The 12,156-nt window shown below is 49.5% G+C and overlaps 1 protein-coding gene across 6 annotated transcripts in view; it reads right to left on the bottom strand.

Annotated features, from left to right (window-relative positions):
* Window positions 1-12,156, bottom strand: part of LOC110219620 (receptor-type tyrosine-protein phosphatase V-like) — a 42,523-nt gene that overhangs the window by 19,537 nt on the left and 10,830 nt on the right. For 4 of the 6 annotated variants that reach the window (XR_013487331.1, XM_078156422.1, XM_021003143.2 and 1 more), the window contains exons 2-14: window positions 11,550-11,601; window positions 10,863-11,135; window positions 10,368-10,637; window positions 9,556-9,819; window positions 8,920-9,174; window positions 5,338-5,583; window positions 4,836-5,108; window positions 4,421-4,693; window positions 3,760-4,032; window positions 2,896-3,159; window positions 2,077-2,343; window positions 1,480-1,761; window positions 300-440 (exon numbers count right to left, since the gene is read on the bottom strand). Coding sequence is in view for 5 of the 6 variants with exons in the window: in XM_078156422.1 (XP_078012548.1) it covers window positions 300-440; window positions 1,480-1,761; window positions 2,077-2,343; window positions 2,896-3,159; window positions 3,760-4,032; window positions 4,421-4,693; window positions 4,836-5,108; window positions 5,338-5,583; window positions 8,920-9,174; window positions 9,556-9,819; window positions 10,368-10,637; window positions 10,863-11,135; window positions 11,550-11,601 (3,133 nt within the window). In the remaining variant the exon portion in view is untranslated. The remainder of the gene's footprint in view (window positions 1-299; window positions 441-1,479; window positions 1,762-2,076; window positions 2,344-2,895; window positions 3,160-3,759; window positions 4,033-4,420; window positions 4,694-4,835; window positions 5,109-5,337; window positions 5,584-8,919; window positions 9,175-9,555; window positions 9,820-10,367; window positions 10,638-10,862; window positions 11,136-11,549; window positions 11,602-12,156) is intronic. The other 2 variants (XM_078156423.1, XM_078156424.1) reach the window with 2 other exon arrangements.

The following is a 12,156-nucleotide window of genomic DNA, read 5'->3' on the forward strand; positions in this document are numbered from 1 at the left end:
GCTAGACTGATCACCTCTACGAGTTCAGACCCTCTCCTTCAACCTATATCTCACGTTCTTTCCCATAGCTATGTCCACATTTCTTTAGTACTTGTGCTTTGAGGTTCCTCAGCCTAGTACAAGCCTGCTAATACCCACCATTGAACGCTAAGTCTAAATACGGACTTGCCTGGTCTTGGGGTAGTCCCCTCCTTCCGTCCTGCATGTCCCTGCCTCGGGATCACAGTCCCACCGACCCTACCCCACCCCGGAAAGCTAGACAACATCTCCAGGGCTCCACCTCATGCGCAGACACTCACATGAGGCATTGGTGGTGGCAATAACACCATACCATTGGATCCGTCCGTTATCCTCACCAAACATGTCCCGTGTGATCACCACCCCAGCACCTGCCGCAGACTCCAAGTGAGGGGCAGCTGCCATCTCCGGGGGGTGCCAGGCTAAGGGCCGAAGTGGGAAATGGTCAAGACCCGACCTCAAGAGAGGGGGAAGGGTACAGAATAATAACACCAAGAGAGTGCCTAACTTGGAAACTGTTGGCAACGGTCTTAAAAGCTGGATCTTAAGACAAAAGGTGGACAGCCTGTGGAAGGAATTTGAGCTCACAGGCCCTACAGATATAAGGGACCTTCAAAATCTAGATCAGAATTTGTTTTGTTTGACTATACATGTTTGTAATAGGGCTTTTGTTTTTCTTGTTTTCTCAAGGGGGGGTGGGGGAAGGAAAGGAGGAAGTGGGCAGAAGAGGTGGATTTTCATTTGAAAATAAAATAAAATTTAATTTTTTAAAAAATCTGGGGGCAGCTTGGTGGCACAGTGGATAGAGCAGCAGCCCTGAAGTCAGGAGGACCTGAGTTCAAATCCAGCCTCAGACCCAAACACTCGACACTTGCTAGCTGTGTGACCCTGGACAAGTCACTTAACCCCAATTGCCTAAAAAAAAAAATCTAGACCACGCTAATATGGAAATATGTTTTGCACAACTTCACATGTATAATTAATATCAAATTGCTTGCCTTCTCAAGGAGGAGGGAGGGGTGGAAGAGAGGGAAGGAGAGAATTTGGAACTCAAAATTTTTTAAAATGAATGTTAAATTTATAACATGTAATTGGGAAGTAAATGAAATAAATAAAAATATATTAAAAAGAAAAAAATCTAGCCCATGCTCCTAATTTTACAGATGAGGAAAAGGAGGTCTAGGGAGGCTGTAGTAAAGCAGGTGACAATCAAAATAGCTGGTAGCCAAACCTCTGACTCCAAAGCCAACACTCTTTCTGCTATACCAACCACACAAGAGCCCAGAAGGAGGGCCAGGGAGAAGACAGTAATACCTAGTCCCTAGAATTTCCATCCTGCATGGGACAAGTGACTCCAAAGTTCCCTTTCCGCCCATTGGTTTCTACGATGATGTTCAGTGGCCTGGCACTGGGAGGGGGGAGAGAGAGGGAGTCTGGATTGTGCAGGCAATGTGTGCCTACCTTCTGGAGAAGTGGTACACAGCACAGTGACCGTCTGACTCCATAGCCCATTTCTCCCCAGCAAGGTGAGACTAAGGCGGTAAGAAGCAGCAGGTGTCAAGCCAGGGAGCCGGAGAGCATTCTGGGAGGTGTTGGCACTGAAGACGGGTTGTGCTTTCCCCCCAGTCCCCAGCTGCTCTGCCACTACCAGACAGGTACCTGCTTCTCCTACAGGTACTGTCCAGTTCAGTGCCAGGTGGGTGGCCTCGGATTGGCACTGCACATCTTCCACTGGCCTGGGCTCTGTAGGGATCAGATGTTCATCATCTTATGGCCACTGATGCCTAAGTAGCATCCCCCAAAGAACTAACTGGATGTCCACATGCAGGTGGGTGATAGATCTTCCCATCAAAAGGAATAGAGAGATTAAATAACTGTTACCACATCGAAGGATGCATCCCACAAAGAGAAAGAAATTCTAAATTGGGCATCACTGCCTACCTTGAAGAGCACAGAGGGCAATGCCAGTCTGAGAGGCATTAGCATGAACCTGTATAGGGCATCTGTGCTAACTCGGACTCAGCTGCCCCTGCCCAGCTGCCAAGATACACAACCTACCAATGAGCAGCACTATTGGACTGGTAGAAGCTTGGAGAGGCCCAGCTTGACACAGCACGGAGAAGAAGAAGGTATGCCCAGGAGTCAGGCCCCTTAGGATGAAGCGGGCTTGGCCCAGGGACACAGGTTGCCTGTGGAATAACTGTCCAGACTCTAAGAGCTGGGCCTGGCATTCCTCCTGCCCCCTTGGGACAGCAGCCCAAGTCAAAGCCACCATGGCACTGGCCCCTTGCATGGTCACTGACAGCTCTTTGGGCACCAGTGGGGCTGTGGGCAGAGAGAGAGAGAGAGAGAGCAGGTCACCCAAACATGTCATGGTACCAGGTCCTCCCCTGAGAACTCCAATGTCCACTGCAGCCTCTAGCTCCCTCCAGCCCTAGGGGACCTTAGAAAGACAAGCAAGAAAGAGAAACAAAGGCACAACTAATTTTGAGATGAGACTAAGGCATCCTATCCCCGTCTCAGCCACCCTTTTCTAACCCAGACTGGAAGTACTTGTAGTGGTCACTTCCCACACTAGACCAGAGATATGGACAAATACTTAGGCAGAGAGGAATGACCCAGGGGGCCCTTTGGGCACAGCAAGACCCACATGCTATTGCCTTCTCTCAGAACGTCTTCCATCTACTTTGTTTATATCTTGTTGTCTTCCCCCTTAGAATGTAAGGTTCTTGAGGGCAGGGACTGTCTTTGTGGTTTCCCTTCTTAGTATCCTTAGCACACTGCCTAGCATAGAGTAAGTGCTTAATAAATGCTTGTTGACTTGGCTTGACGTGGTTCCCCTCCTCCCCTTCGTAATCTCTGATTCCTTCCACTCACGGGTCCAGCTGGTGACGTTGGCTGCTGCAGAATGGTGGGGCCCAGCTAAAGAGACAATCTCCACCCAGTACTTGGTGCCTGGAGTCAGACTGGAAAAACTGATATTGTTCACCTCAGGTCCCACAGCCCTGGTGCTCACTGTAGTGCCTTCCTGGCGAAGGGTGACTCGGTGGCCATCCAGGCTCCCAGAGGCCTGATCCCAGGACACACGTAGCCTGGTTGGGTCCTCACTGGTCACATTTACCATGGCTGGGGCCAAGGGAACTGTGGAGAGAGCAGAATGGGGGCAGAGGCCACAGAGAGCAGGGAAGGAGACTGAAGTTGTAAGCCATGATCTTAGAGCCCCTTCACAAAAGCCTACCCCTCCTCCCCAATCCTCAAAAAAAAATCGGCTTAAGGTCAGAAGAAACTTGAGCAAAGAGAGTGATCGGCAGGCCTGTTGTTCTTCTTGTCACATCATGGCTAGAACTAGATTAAGCAGGGCTCAGAAAAGCTGCTCAGGGATGAGATTCAGGTTGGGTCCAGAAAGGGACAAGAGTCCCGGTGGGGCTGAAGGACAGTCTCTGCTCTCCTGTTCCCTACTTGGCCATAGGAATGCATATATGTGTGTATATATATGTATATGTGTATGTGTGTGTATATATAGTATACTCAAAGTCTTGCTGTAGCAGTCTAAGTTGGGTTAGGAACCATCTGACTTAGAACCGGGGAAATGGACTGAACGACCTCTGAAATCCCCCACCAGCTCTAAAATTCTATGATACTCTCTCCATCTCCTCAATGCCTCTCTGCCATCACAATAAGCATCACTCTCCACTTCCCAACATACCCCAGAATGAGTGGTCTAGAAACATAGCTACTCACGAGTCCATGAAGTGAGGTTGGGAGCCCAGGCCTGGTAAGGCCCCCCAATGCCACCAGCCCTCAAAGTGTAAGCTGTTCCTGGCTCCAACCCCCAGAAGGTGTAGTTGGTGACATTTCCCATGAGGATAACACGGTGAGTGGCATTGCCCAATGGCAGCTGGTACAAAGTAAGCTCAAAGCTCTGTGCTCCACTTGGTTTCCAGGACGCAAGTAGGGCTGAGACCTCGGGACTGCCCACATTGAAGAGAGTCAGGTTTACTGGTGCCTCAGGATCTAGGAAATAACCAGTGTGGTAAGCATCCATGGGCAATGCCCTGCAATAGGAATGATGCAGCATGTCCAGGAAGCCCCACAGGGACTCTTGCAGATGGCAAAGAAGGTATAGGAAGGTGTAGGAATTCAAGTAGTTAGGATGGGGGTGTGGTACCCAGGGGATTAGAAAGAATGCTGGACAGTGGATAGGGCACCTGCCCTGAAGTCAGGAGGGCCTGAGTTCAAATCCGGCCTCAGACCAAACACTTGACACTTACTAGCTGTGTGACCCTGAGCAAGTCACTTAACCCCAATTGCCTAAAAATAAAAAAATAAAAATAAAAAAAGAATGCTGGATTAGGGATGGGAAGCTGGGGTGGGAAGGATAGGGGCACCCGAGTTCACTCACATGTCCAGGCTGTGGCATTTATAACGTCACTCTCATCTACACCCCGCAGGGCCACCAGTTGTACCATGAACTCCACGCCTCGGGGTAGCCGGGACCAGGAGAAGCTCTGAATATCAGAAGAGAGTGCTTCTTTTCCCTTCAGTCCCAGAGGTGCTAGGTGGTACAGCCATAACCGGTAGCCATCCAAGGACCCAGGAGGTGGGCTCCAGTGGGCAGTCAGGGTAGAAGGTTTGCCTTCACTTCCCAGGCTCAGGTTGGCAGGGGTAGCAGGAACTACAGACACAGAGAAGGAGCAGTTACAGAATGCCTCCTTACCATCACCACTATTACAGAGCATACAGAAAGCCAGGAAATAAAGCAAGCACACTAGACATCATATAGTAGAAGCCAGGACAATGAAGAGCTAGGAACTCACATGTGCAAGTATGTGCCTTCTGGGTGGTAGAATTAAGGTGCCCAGCCCAGGCCCAAACTGACACGAGGAAGCAGGAACCAGGGGTGAGGCCCGTAAGAGTCAGACTAGTTTGCTTGCTGCCCACACTGAGGAAGCCTAGAGTCTTCTGGGTCCCTTTTTCCTGCCAGGAAGCCCTGTACCCATCCCTCCTTCCTTCTGGAGATACCCATCGGACATCCAGGCTGGAGGTGCTGCCCCTGCTTGCGACTTCCAGTGACTGTGGAGCCCAGGGCCCTGCGAGGATGTAAGACCTAATGATGAAGACTGGACATATCTACTGGCCATATAACCACTGAGATCTCTCGCTCTGCACATCTCAGGGAGTGACTGCCTGGGTTCCTGATCTCTGTCCTCCCACAACACAGCGTGACTGAGCAACCACCCTTCCTTACCCACAGATGCCACCATGATCCATCCCATTATGCCACCCTTCCCTCTGACACTACCTTATCCTGATACTCACAGGTATGCCCCACCATGCTCTGAGCGGTGACCCCTGAGGGTAAGATAATATCGACTCGGTATTGGGCACCTGGCACCAGCCCTCGGAAAGTGACGTGGGTGGCATTGGGCAACACAGAAACGTTGGCAATGACATCTGGGGAGCCCTCGGCATAGAGCAGTACCCTGCGGCCTGGCTCCCTTGATGCCTGCAGTCCGGCTAACTGGAGAACCCCAGGCTGGGGCCTGGCCTTGGAATCTGGAAAGGCTGCGGTAAGGAAACAGCCCCAGGCAGAGTTAAGATGGAGAAAAGGAGTAGGCTGTGTGTAGTGCCAGCCAAGCCAAGCTGTGGCTAGCTACGAAATTCAGGATAAGATCTCTTCGCTCTGTCAAGTTCCTATGCTTTGGTATTTGGCTTCGTTTCACTTTCCCCTCAGCTACTCACTAAAGCCCTTTCTGGGGGAAAAACATCTTTGTCTCTGCTGAACTAAGGGAAAAAGAAGGCTTGTCTATACCTTGGCCAGAACAGCAAATAACAGCTCATGCTTGCATAGCATTTTCATGGTTATAACAACCTGACTTCATGAGTTGTTTTATCCCTATTTCACAGATGATGAAATTGAGTTTTAGATGAAGTGATCTGCTCAAAGTCACACAGCTAAGTGGGACTAAGAGTTATAACTAGAACCCAAATCTGCTCACCCCCAAACCGATGGCTCTTTGTACTATGCCATGCTGCCTGAGGGTATCACACAGGAAATACAAAGACATGCCTGGGAAAAAAGCAGGCCAGATGGTTCCTTGATAATTTACTGGCACTGAATCCCAGACTGTCTGGGTTAGGGCTTCCTGTCCCTCCCTGGCTCTCCTGGTATACCTGGATGTCACCAAAACAACTTACCTAAGTGAACAGCCAAAACCCCTCCACCCCTCATCCAACGTGGGCAAAGTTGGGTTTAAAAAAACAATAAAACTTTACCAAATCAAAACCTTTTCTAATCCTCTCAGTTGTTAGTACTCTCTTCGGCCTTAAAATAACTTGATTTTTCTTATCTGTGAACATTTCATTTCTGTCCCTTCCTCCCCATCAACAGAATGTAAGTTCCCTGAAGACAGGGAACTTCCTCCTTCCAATCTTTGTCTCCCTGACACCTAGAGGAGGGCACTGAAGATAGGAGATATTAAATAAACATGTTGAATTGAATTGACATACTAATAAGGAGTAAGGAAATGAATACATAACCCTAGAGAATTAAGTACAAGGGTAGAACTGTTCATTGGTTAACTCTGGTCTGGTTGTCTCCCCTGGGGACAAAGCCCCTTCTCTTTTTAACCCTTGCTCCCCAATGTCTTCCCCTCCCAATGGGGGCAAAGAGAAGTGACAGCTTGGAATGAGTTGTCTGCTCTCTCCTGTGGGTCTAAGGCAAAAATTATGGGCTAATTTTCCCAATCAACTCTTTCTGAAAGTTATTTGACAAATTAAAGATTGAGGGACCAACAGGGATAATAATAATAACAATTACACACACACACACACACACGCACAGGGTTTCACAGTCTACAAGGGTTTCCTGACAAGCCTATGAGATGAGTAGCACAAATATTATAATATCCATTTTATAGATGAGGAAACTGAGACTGGCTAGTGAGCTAAGTCATCTTATTTTATAGATGAAAAAGCAAGTACTTTTTGACTTAGTAAAGAACTGGAAACAAAAAGAATGCCCATCAACTGAGGAATGGCTAATTAAATTGTGCTATATAAATGTAATGGATAATAGTGTCTGGTAAGAAATTAATATGGGGGGCAGCAAGGTGGCACAGTGGATAGAGCTCCAGATTTAGAGTCAGGAGGACCTGAGTTCAAATCCAGCCTCAGACACTGGACACTTACTAGCCATGTGACTTTGGGCAAGTCACTTAACCTTGATTGTCTAGAAGGAAAGAAAGAAAGAAAGAAAGAAAGAAAGAAAGAAAGAAAGAAAGAAAGAAAGAAAGAAAGAAAGAAAGAAAGAAAGAAAGAAAGAAAGAAAGAAAGAAAGAAAGAAAGAAAGAAAGAAAGAAAGAAAGAAAGAAAGAAAGAAAGAAAGGAATGAATATGAAGAATTCAGATTGGCAGAGGAAAACTTATATGAACCGATGAAGAATGAAGCAAGCAGAACCAGAAAATCAACATCAGTGTCTATGAGTAGCACAAATGGAAACAATGACAACATAAAGAAACAAACAATGTTGCATAATTCTAATGGCCAAATCTGGCCCAAAAAAGAGATGAGAAAATGTAGGTCCTCCCTTTCTTCACAGAGGTGGGGGACTATGGGTGTGGATCAGTGTATGTGCTATCAGATTAGAGTGATTTGTTGTTGAATTTTGGTGAACTGTTCACTTCCCTCTTTTTTTATTCTTTTGTTAAAAGGGAAGAGGGGAGGAATATATTTGGAAATGAAGGGGATGTAAAAAAGAAATATCAAATTTTTTTAAAAGAGAGGCAATATGATATAGCAGAAAAGATACTGGCTTGGAGTCATGAAGACCAGAGTTCAAATCCTGTCTCACACAATCACTAATTCGAGAGTCACTATGCTCTCAACCAACTCCCTAGGACTTATCTTCTAAGTCACAGTCTGGCTGGGTTCTGAATCAGTGAAGAAAATTTCTGCACTGCTGTTCCCCACATTGACTAAGAAATCTTTTGTGCACAGATGATGAAACTGAGATTAGCCAGTGACAGAATGTGAACCCAGGTCTTCTGGCTCCAAGTGCATGAGCTCTTTGCTTTATGCCACGCTCCCTCTAGATAGTTGGGAGGAGGGAACACAGAGGATGGAGTACTTGATCTGGAGTCAGGAAGACCTGAGTTCAAATCCAACCTCAGGCACTTCCTGTCTGCCTCAGTTTCTTCATCTGTAAAATGGGGATCATAACAACACCTACTTCCGAGGGTTGTCATGAGGATCAAACAAGATAATACTTTGACACTACGCCTGGCATACAGCATGGGTTTGGTAAATTCCTTTCCCTTCCCCCACCCCTCCCCTCTAGGCATTTAATACACAAAGATTTGAACTGTCATACTTTCATATCTAACAAGAGACATGTATCGTTCAATCCAATCTGGGGCGCTGGTTCTATCAGAACGGTGAAAAGCTCAGGTAAGATGATCCAGGGTTCAACTAAGTGTTACCCTCTTCCTTCCTGGAGGAACCTGGTAGGTTATAGCCTTCCCGTCCATAAATGCCCCACAGGCATAGACCAAGAGCAGGGGCGGGGAACCTGCAGCCTTAAAGGCCAAGTGTGGCCCTCTAGGTCCTCAAGTGCAGCCCTTTCACTGAATCCAAACTTCACAGAACAAATCCCCTTAATAAAAGGATTTGTTCTGTAAAACTTGGACTCAGTCAAAAGGCCATACCCGAGGACCTAAATGGCCGCATGTGGCCTCAAGGCTGCAGGCTTTTCACCCCTGGCCAAGAGGATCCCAGGGACTGGAGACCCAAGAGGCCATGGATAGCCCTAGATAGTAATGCTGATGCCCATGAGCAGTGCCTGGAAAGAAATCATGCCTCAACCTCTACCCTCTACCTTGTGCCCACGTGCATAAACTTACACTCTAGCCAGGCATCAGCCTGAGCTGAGGCACCGTGGGGTCCGGCTAGGGCTGTGAGTTCCAAAGTGTAGTGGCCAGCAGGAAGAGGGCCTGGGAAGGTGGTGTTGAGAGCCTCAGGTCCCAAGGTACTGTTCCTCTCAACCTGCCCACTCAGCCGTAACAGGTAGCCATCCAGGTGCCCTGGCCCTGCCTGCCAGCTTGCCGAGAGCCCAGGGGGCCAAGGAGTCAGCAGCAAGTCAGAAGGGACAGAGGGATCTGTGGGGAGAAATCAAGGAAAAGCGCAGAGGAAGAGAAAGGTGGAGGGGAAGTAGAGGGTAAGAAAGTAGGTGCTATGTTTTAGGGGGGTACTGGATACCCTCCCATCTGAGTGCCCCATTCTTTCTATGTCCAGTGACCCATCCAGATGTTGGCAGCTCCACATGACGTGTGTTAGAGAAGAAGTGGGCTCTTACAGTTACTGCAGGTGAAGAGCATCTGGTTAGCTCGAAGGGGAGGTCATACACTCGTATGCCCTTTCATTGCGGGGTACTGAGGTGCCCACTTCCGGGGACAGCCTGGCAACTTGCCCCAGAACTGTTTCCCTAGAGAGGAATGGCCAATGTGCCTTTCTTGCCCTGCTCTCCCAATAGCACTCACAGGTCCACGCGGTGGCATTGGGTCCTCCAATGTGGAAGAGGCCAGAAGTAGCATCTAGTGACAGCTGGTAGGGAGTGCCCATGGAAAGGTTATAGAAAGTGTGGTTGGTGGTCCCCCGCTGGGCCACAGCTGTGAGGATAGCACCATCCAAGAGATCCAGAAGAGTCAGATGAAACCAAGCTGCCCCCTCAGCCCTGCTCCAAGAGGCTTGAAGGGCGCTGGTCCCCATGGCAAACAACGCTAAATGTTCTGGTGGTGTTGGAGCTGAGGGGCAGAGAGAAAAATGGTTAATCTCAAGAAAGACCTGAGGATCCCAGACCATAAGAGCTAGCATGCCCAATCCCCTCATTTTACAGATGAAGAAGCTATGAGAATTTAAGTGACTGGCCCAGGATCACACAGCTAATGTCTGAAGCAGGATTCAAACTTGGTTCTTTGTGACTTCAGATTCAGGACTCTGTCCACTATGCCACCTAGCTGTCTAAAGAGTTAGGAAATGGGGGCAACTAGGTGGTGCAGTGGATAGAGCACTGGCCCTGGAGTCAGGGGGACCTGAGTTCAAATCTGGCCTCAGACATTTGACATTTACTAGCTGTGTGACTCTGGGCAAGTCACTTAACCTCATTGCCTACAAAAAAAAAAAGAGGAAATGAGGGAAGGTGGCACTGAGCTAGACGTGGAAGAACAGAGAAACTAGCTTCTCTCTTGAATACCCTGTCCAGGAGGTTCTGCCCTGCCTGCCTTCTCCTCACCCCAACCTCCAAGTACCCTGAGGACATAACTGCAAAGGTAACTCAGGATACTCTCCTTACTTGTCCACTGACGAATGCTGGTCTTGGCATAGAGGTCACCAGCCCAGGTTGTGACCCATAGGGCATATTCACTGCCTGGCAGGAGACTGCCAAAATGGCAGGAGAGAGTTCCTGGAGTCACCGAGATGTTCCACGCCAATGTCTGAGACTCCAAGTGGTAAAGGAGAAGCTGGTAGTCATCTAGTTGTCCAGAAGCAGACTCCCAAGTAGCCTCTAACCTAGATGGGCTCCCAGAGTTGCGGAGTGTCAGGTTGTGGACAGGTGAAGGTGCTATGCCAGGGACAGAAAAGGAAATGTCCAGTGGGCTGCTAAGGGAGTGAGAGGGAATGTAACCATCTCCCCTCAATTCCCAAAATTCTGTCCAGACCCTAAATTAGATCATCCTACTAAATCTGATCCCTGAAAAACTGCCCACCTGCCCAGTTCCTCCCCTCTACCAATTCACTTGAAGGTGCCCTTTGCCTGGTTTCCTTGTCTCCCACTGATGCTACTCACTCGTCTGAGCTGTGAGGGTGATAGTGGAATTCTGGGAGCAGGGTAGCAGCACCGTCACCTCAAGCTGGTAGTGGCTCCCAGGGATCAGGTCCTGGAACTGGAAGCCACTGGCATTGGGGCCAACCTGGAGCTGCAGCTTCTCCAGAGGGGCAGAGAAGCCTAGGCGGGTAAGACGGAGAACATAGCCCCGCCCAGCTGGGACTCCAGTCCCCCAGTTCAGGACCAGGCTCGCCGGCTGACCTTGACTACTGACGTTCACCTGCAGAGGTTGTCCTGGAAGAGGAGAATAGGTCCACGGGATCACAGAATGTTAGAGCGAGAAGGATCGTGGCAGCACAAGATTCAGAGGTAGAAAGAACCTTAGAAGTCGACTCATCCAGCTCATCTGTTTTACACATGGAAAAACTCTGGCCCAGAGGGGAAAACTGATTTGCCTGGGATCACAGGGCCACTGGCAGAGGAACCCAGATTTCCTGCCTTTACGCATAGCACCATGTGCCCTCCGGTGGGGGTGTGCCCCTCCAGCCTTAGGGGAGGCTAATGCCCGCGCAAGAAAGAAGCCAAGAGGGAGAAAATACAACCATCGGAGAGGGTAGGCGGAGCAGAGGGCACTGAAGACATGGAGAATACCAGCTGATGTTGGAAACTGTCCCACAGCCCTTTCCAGGGGCTTATTTGAGCACCTACCTCCATGCTCACTTTCTGCGGGCACCTCTACCTGGTTGCATCCATCTTCATCCTGTAGGAAGGAGAATCGTTGGGACAAGTGGCCCAGCACCCAGACTTCTCAGTTGGGATGGGACAAGAGCAGAAGAGAAGCTAAGCAGACCAGTCCAGAGGCAAGGAAGAACCTCTCGGCAGTCTCTGATGCCCCTGACACAACCACTACAGCTCCCAAAGGGGCACTCAGAGTTTCTAAGGCAGTGGAAGGAAGATCGGTCTCTGGTCCACCAGCAGCCAGTGCAGGAACAGCCGCTGGGCTAACCTAATGCAGACCAGCTGTGGGGTCGCAGAGAAGGCGGCAAGCCCAGAATCGCCCCCGTGGTCCGAGCCCCTCTTGCCACCCCAGTCGTGCCCACCTTACCTCTGCGAAGGTTCCCCTGAGCCAGAGGAGGACAGTGAAGAAAAGCAGGGGCCTCATAACCAAGCATGAAAGGGATAGTTAGGAGGCCGTGGGGGTGGAGCCAGCCCCTCCCATCCACCCACCCACCAGCCTCCCCGCCCAGCCTGTTGGCCGAGAGCCGGAGGCTGCATAAGCCAGAAACAGGGGAGCTGTGCCTACCTAAGGCTTGGC

This window comes from Phascolarctos cinereus, unplaced genomic scaffold, assembly GCF_003287225.1.
Source record: "Phascolarctos cinereus isolate Bilbo 61053 unplaced genomic scaffold, phaCin_HiC Scaffold_5;HRSCAF=322, whole genome shotgun sequence".
NCBI lineage: Eukaryota > Metazoa > Chordata > Mammalia > Diprotodontia > Phascolarctidae > Phascolarctos > Phascolarctos cinereus.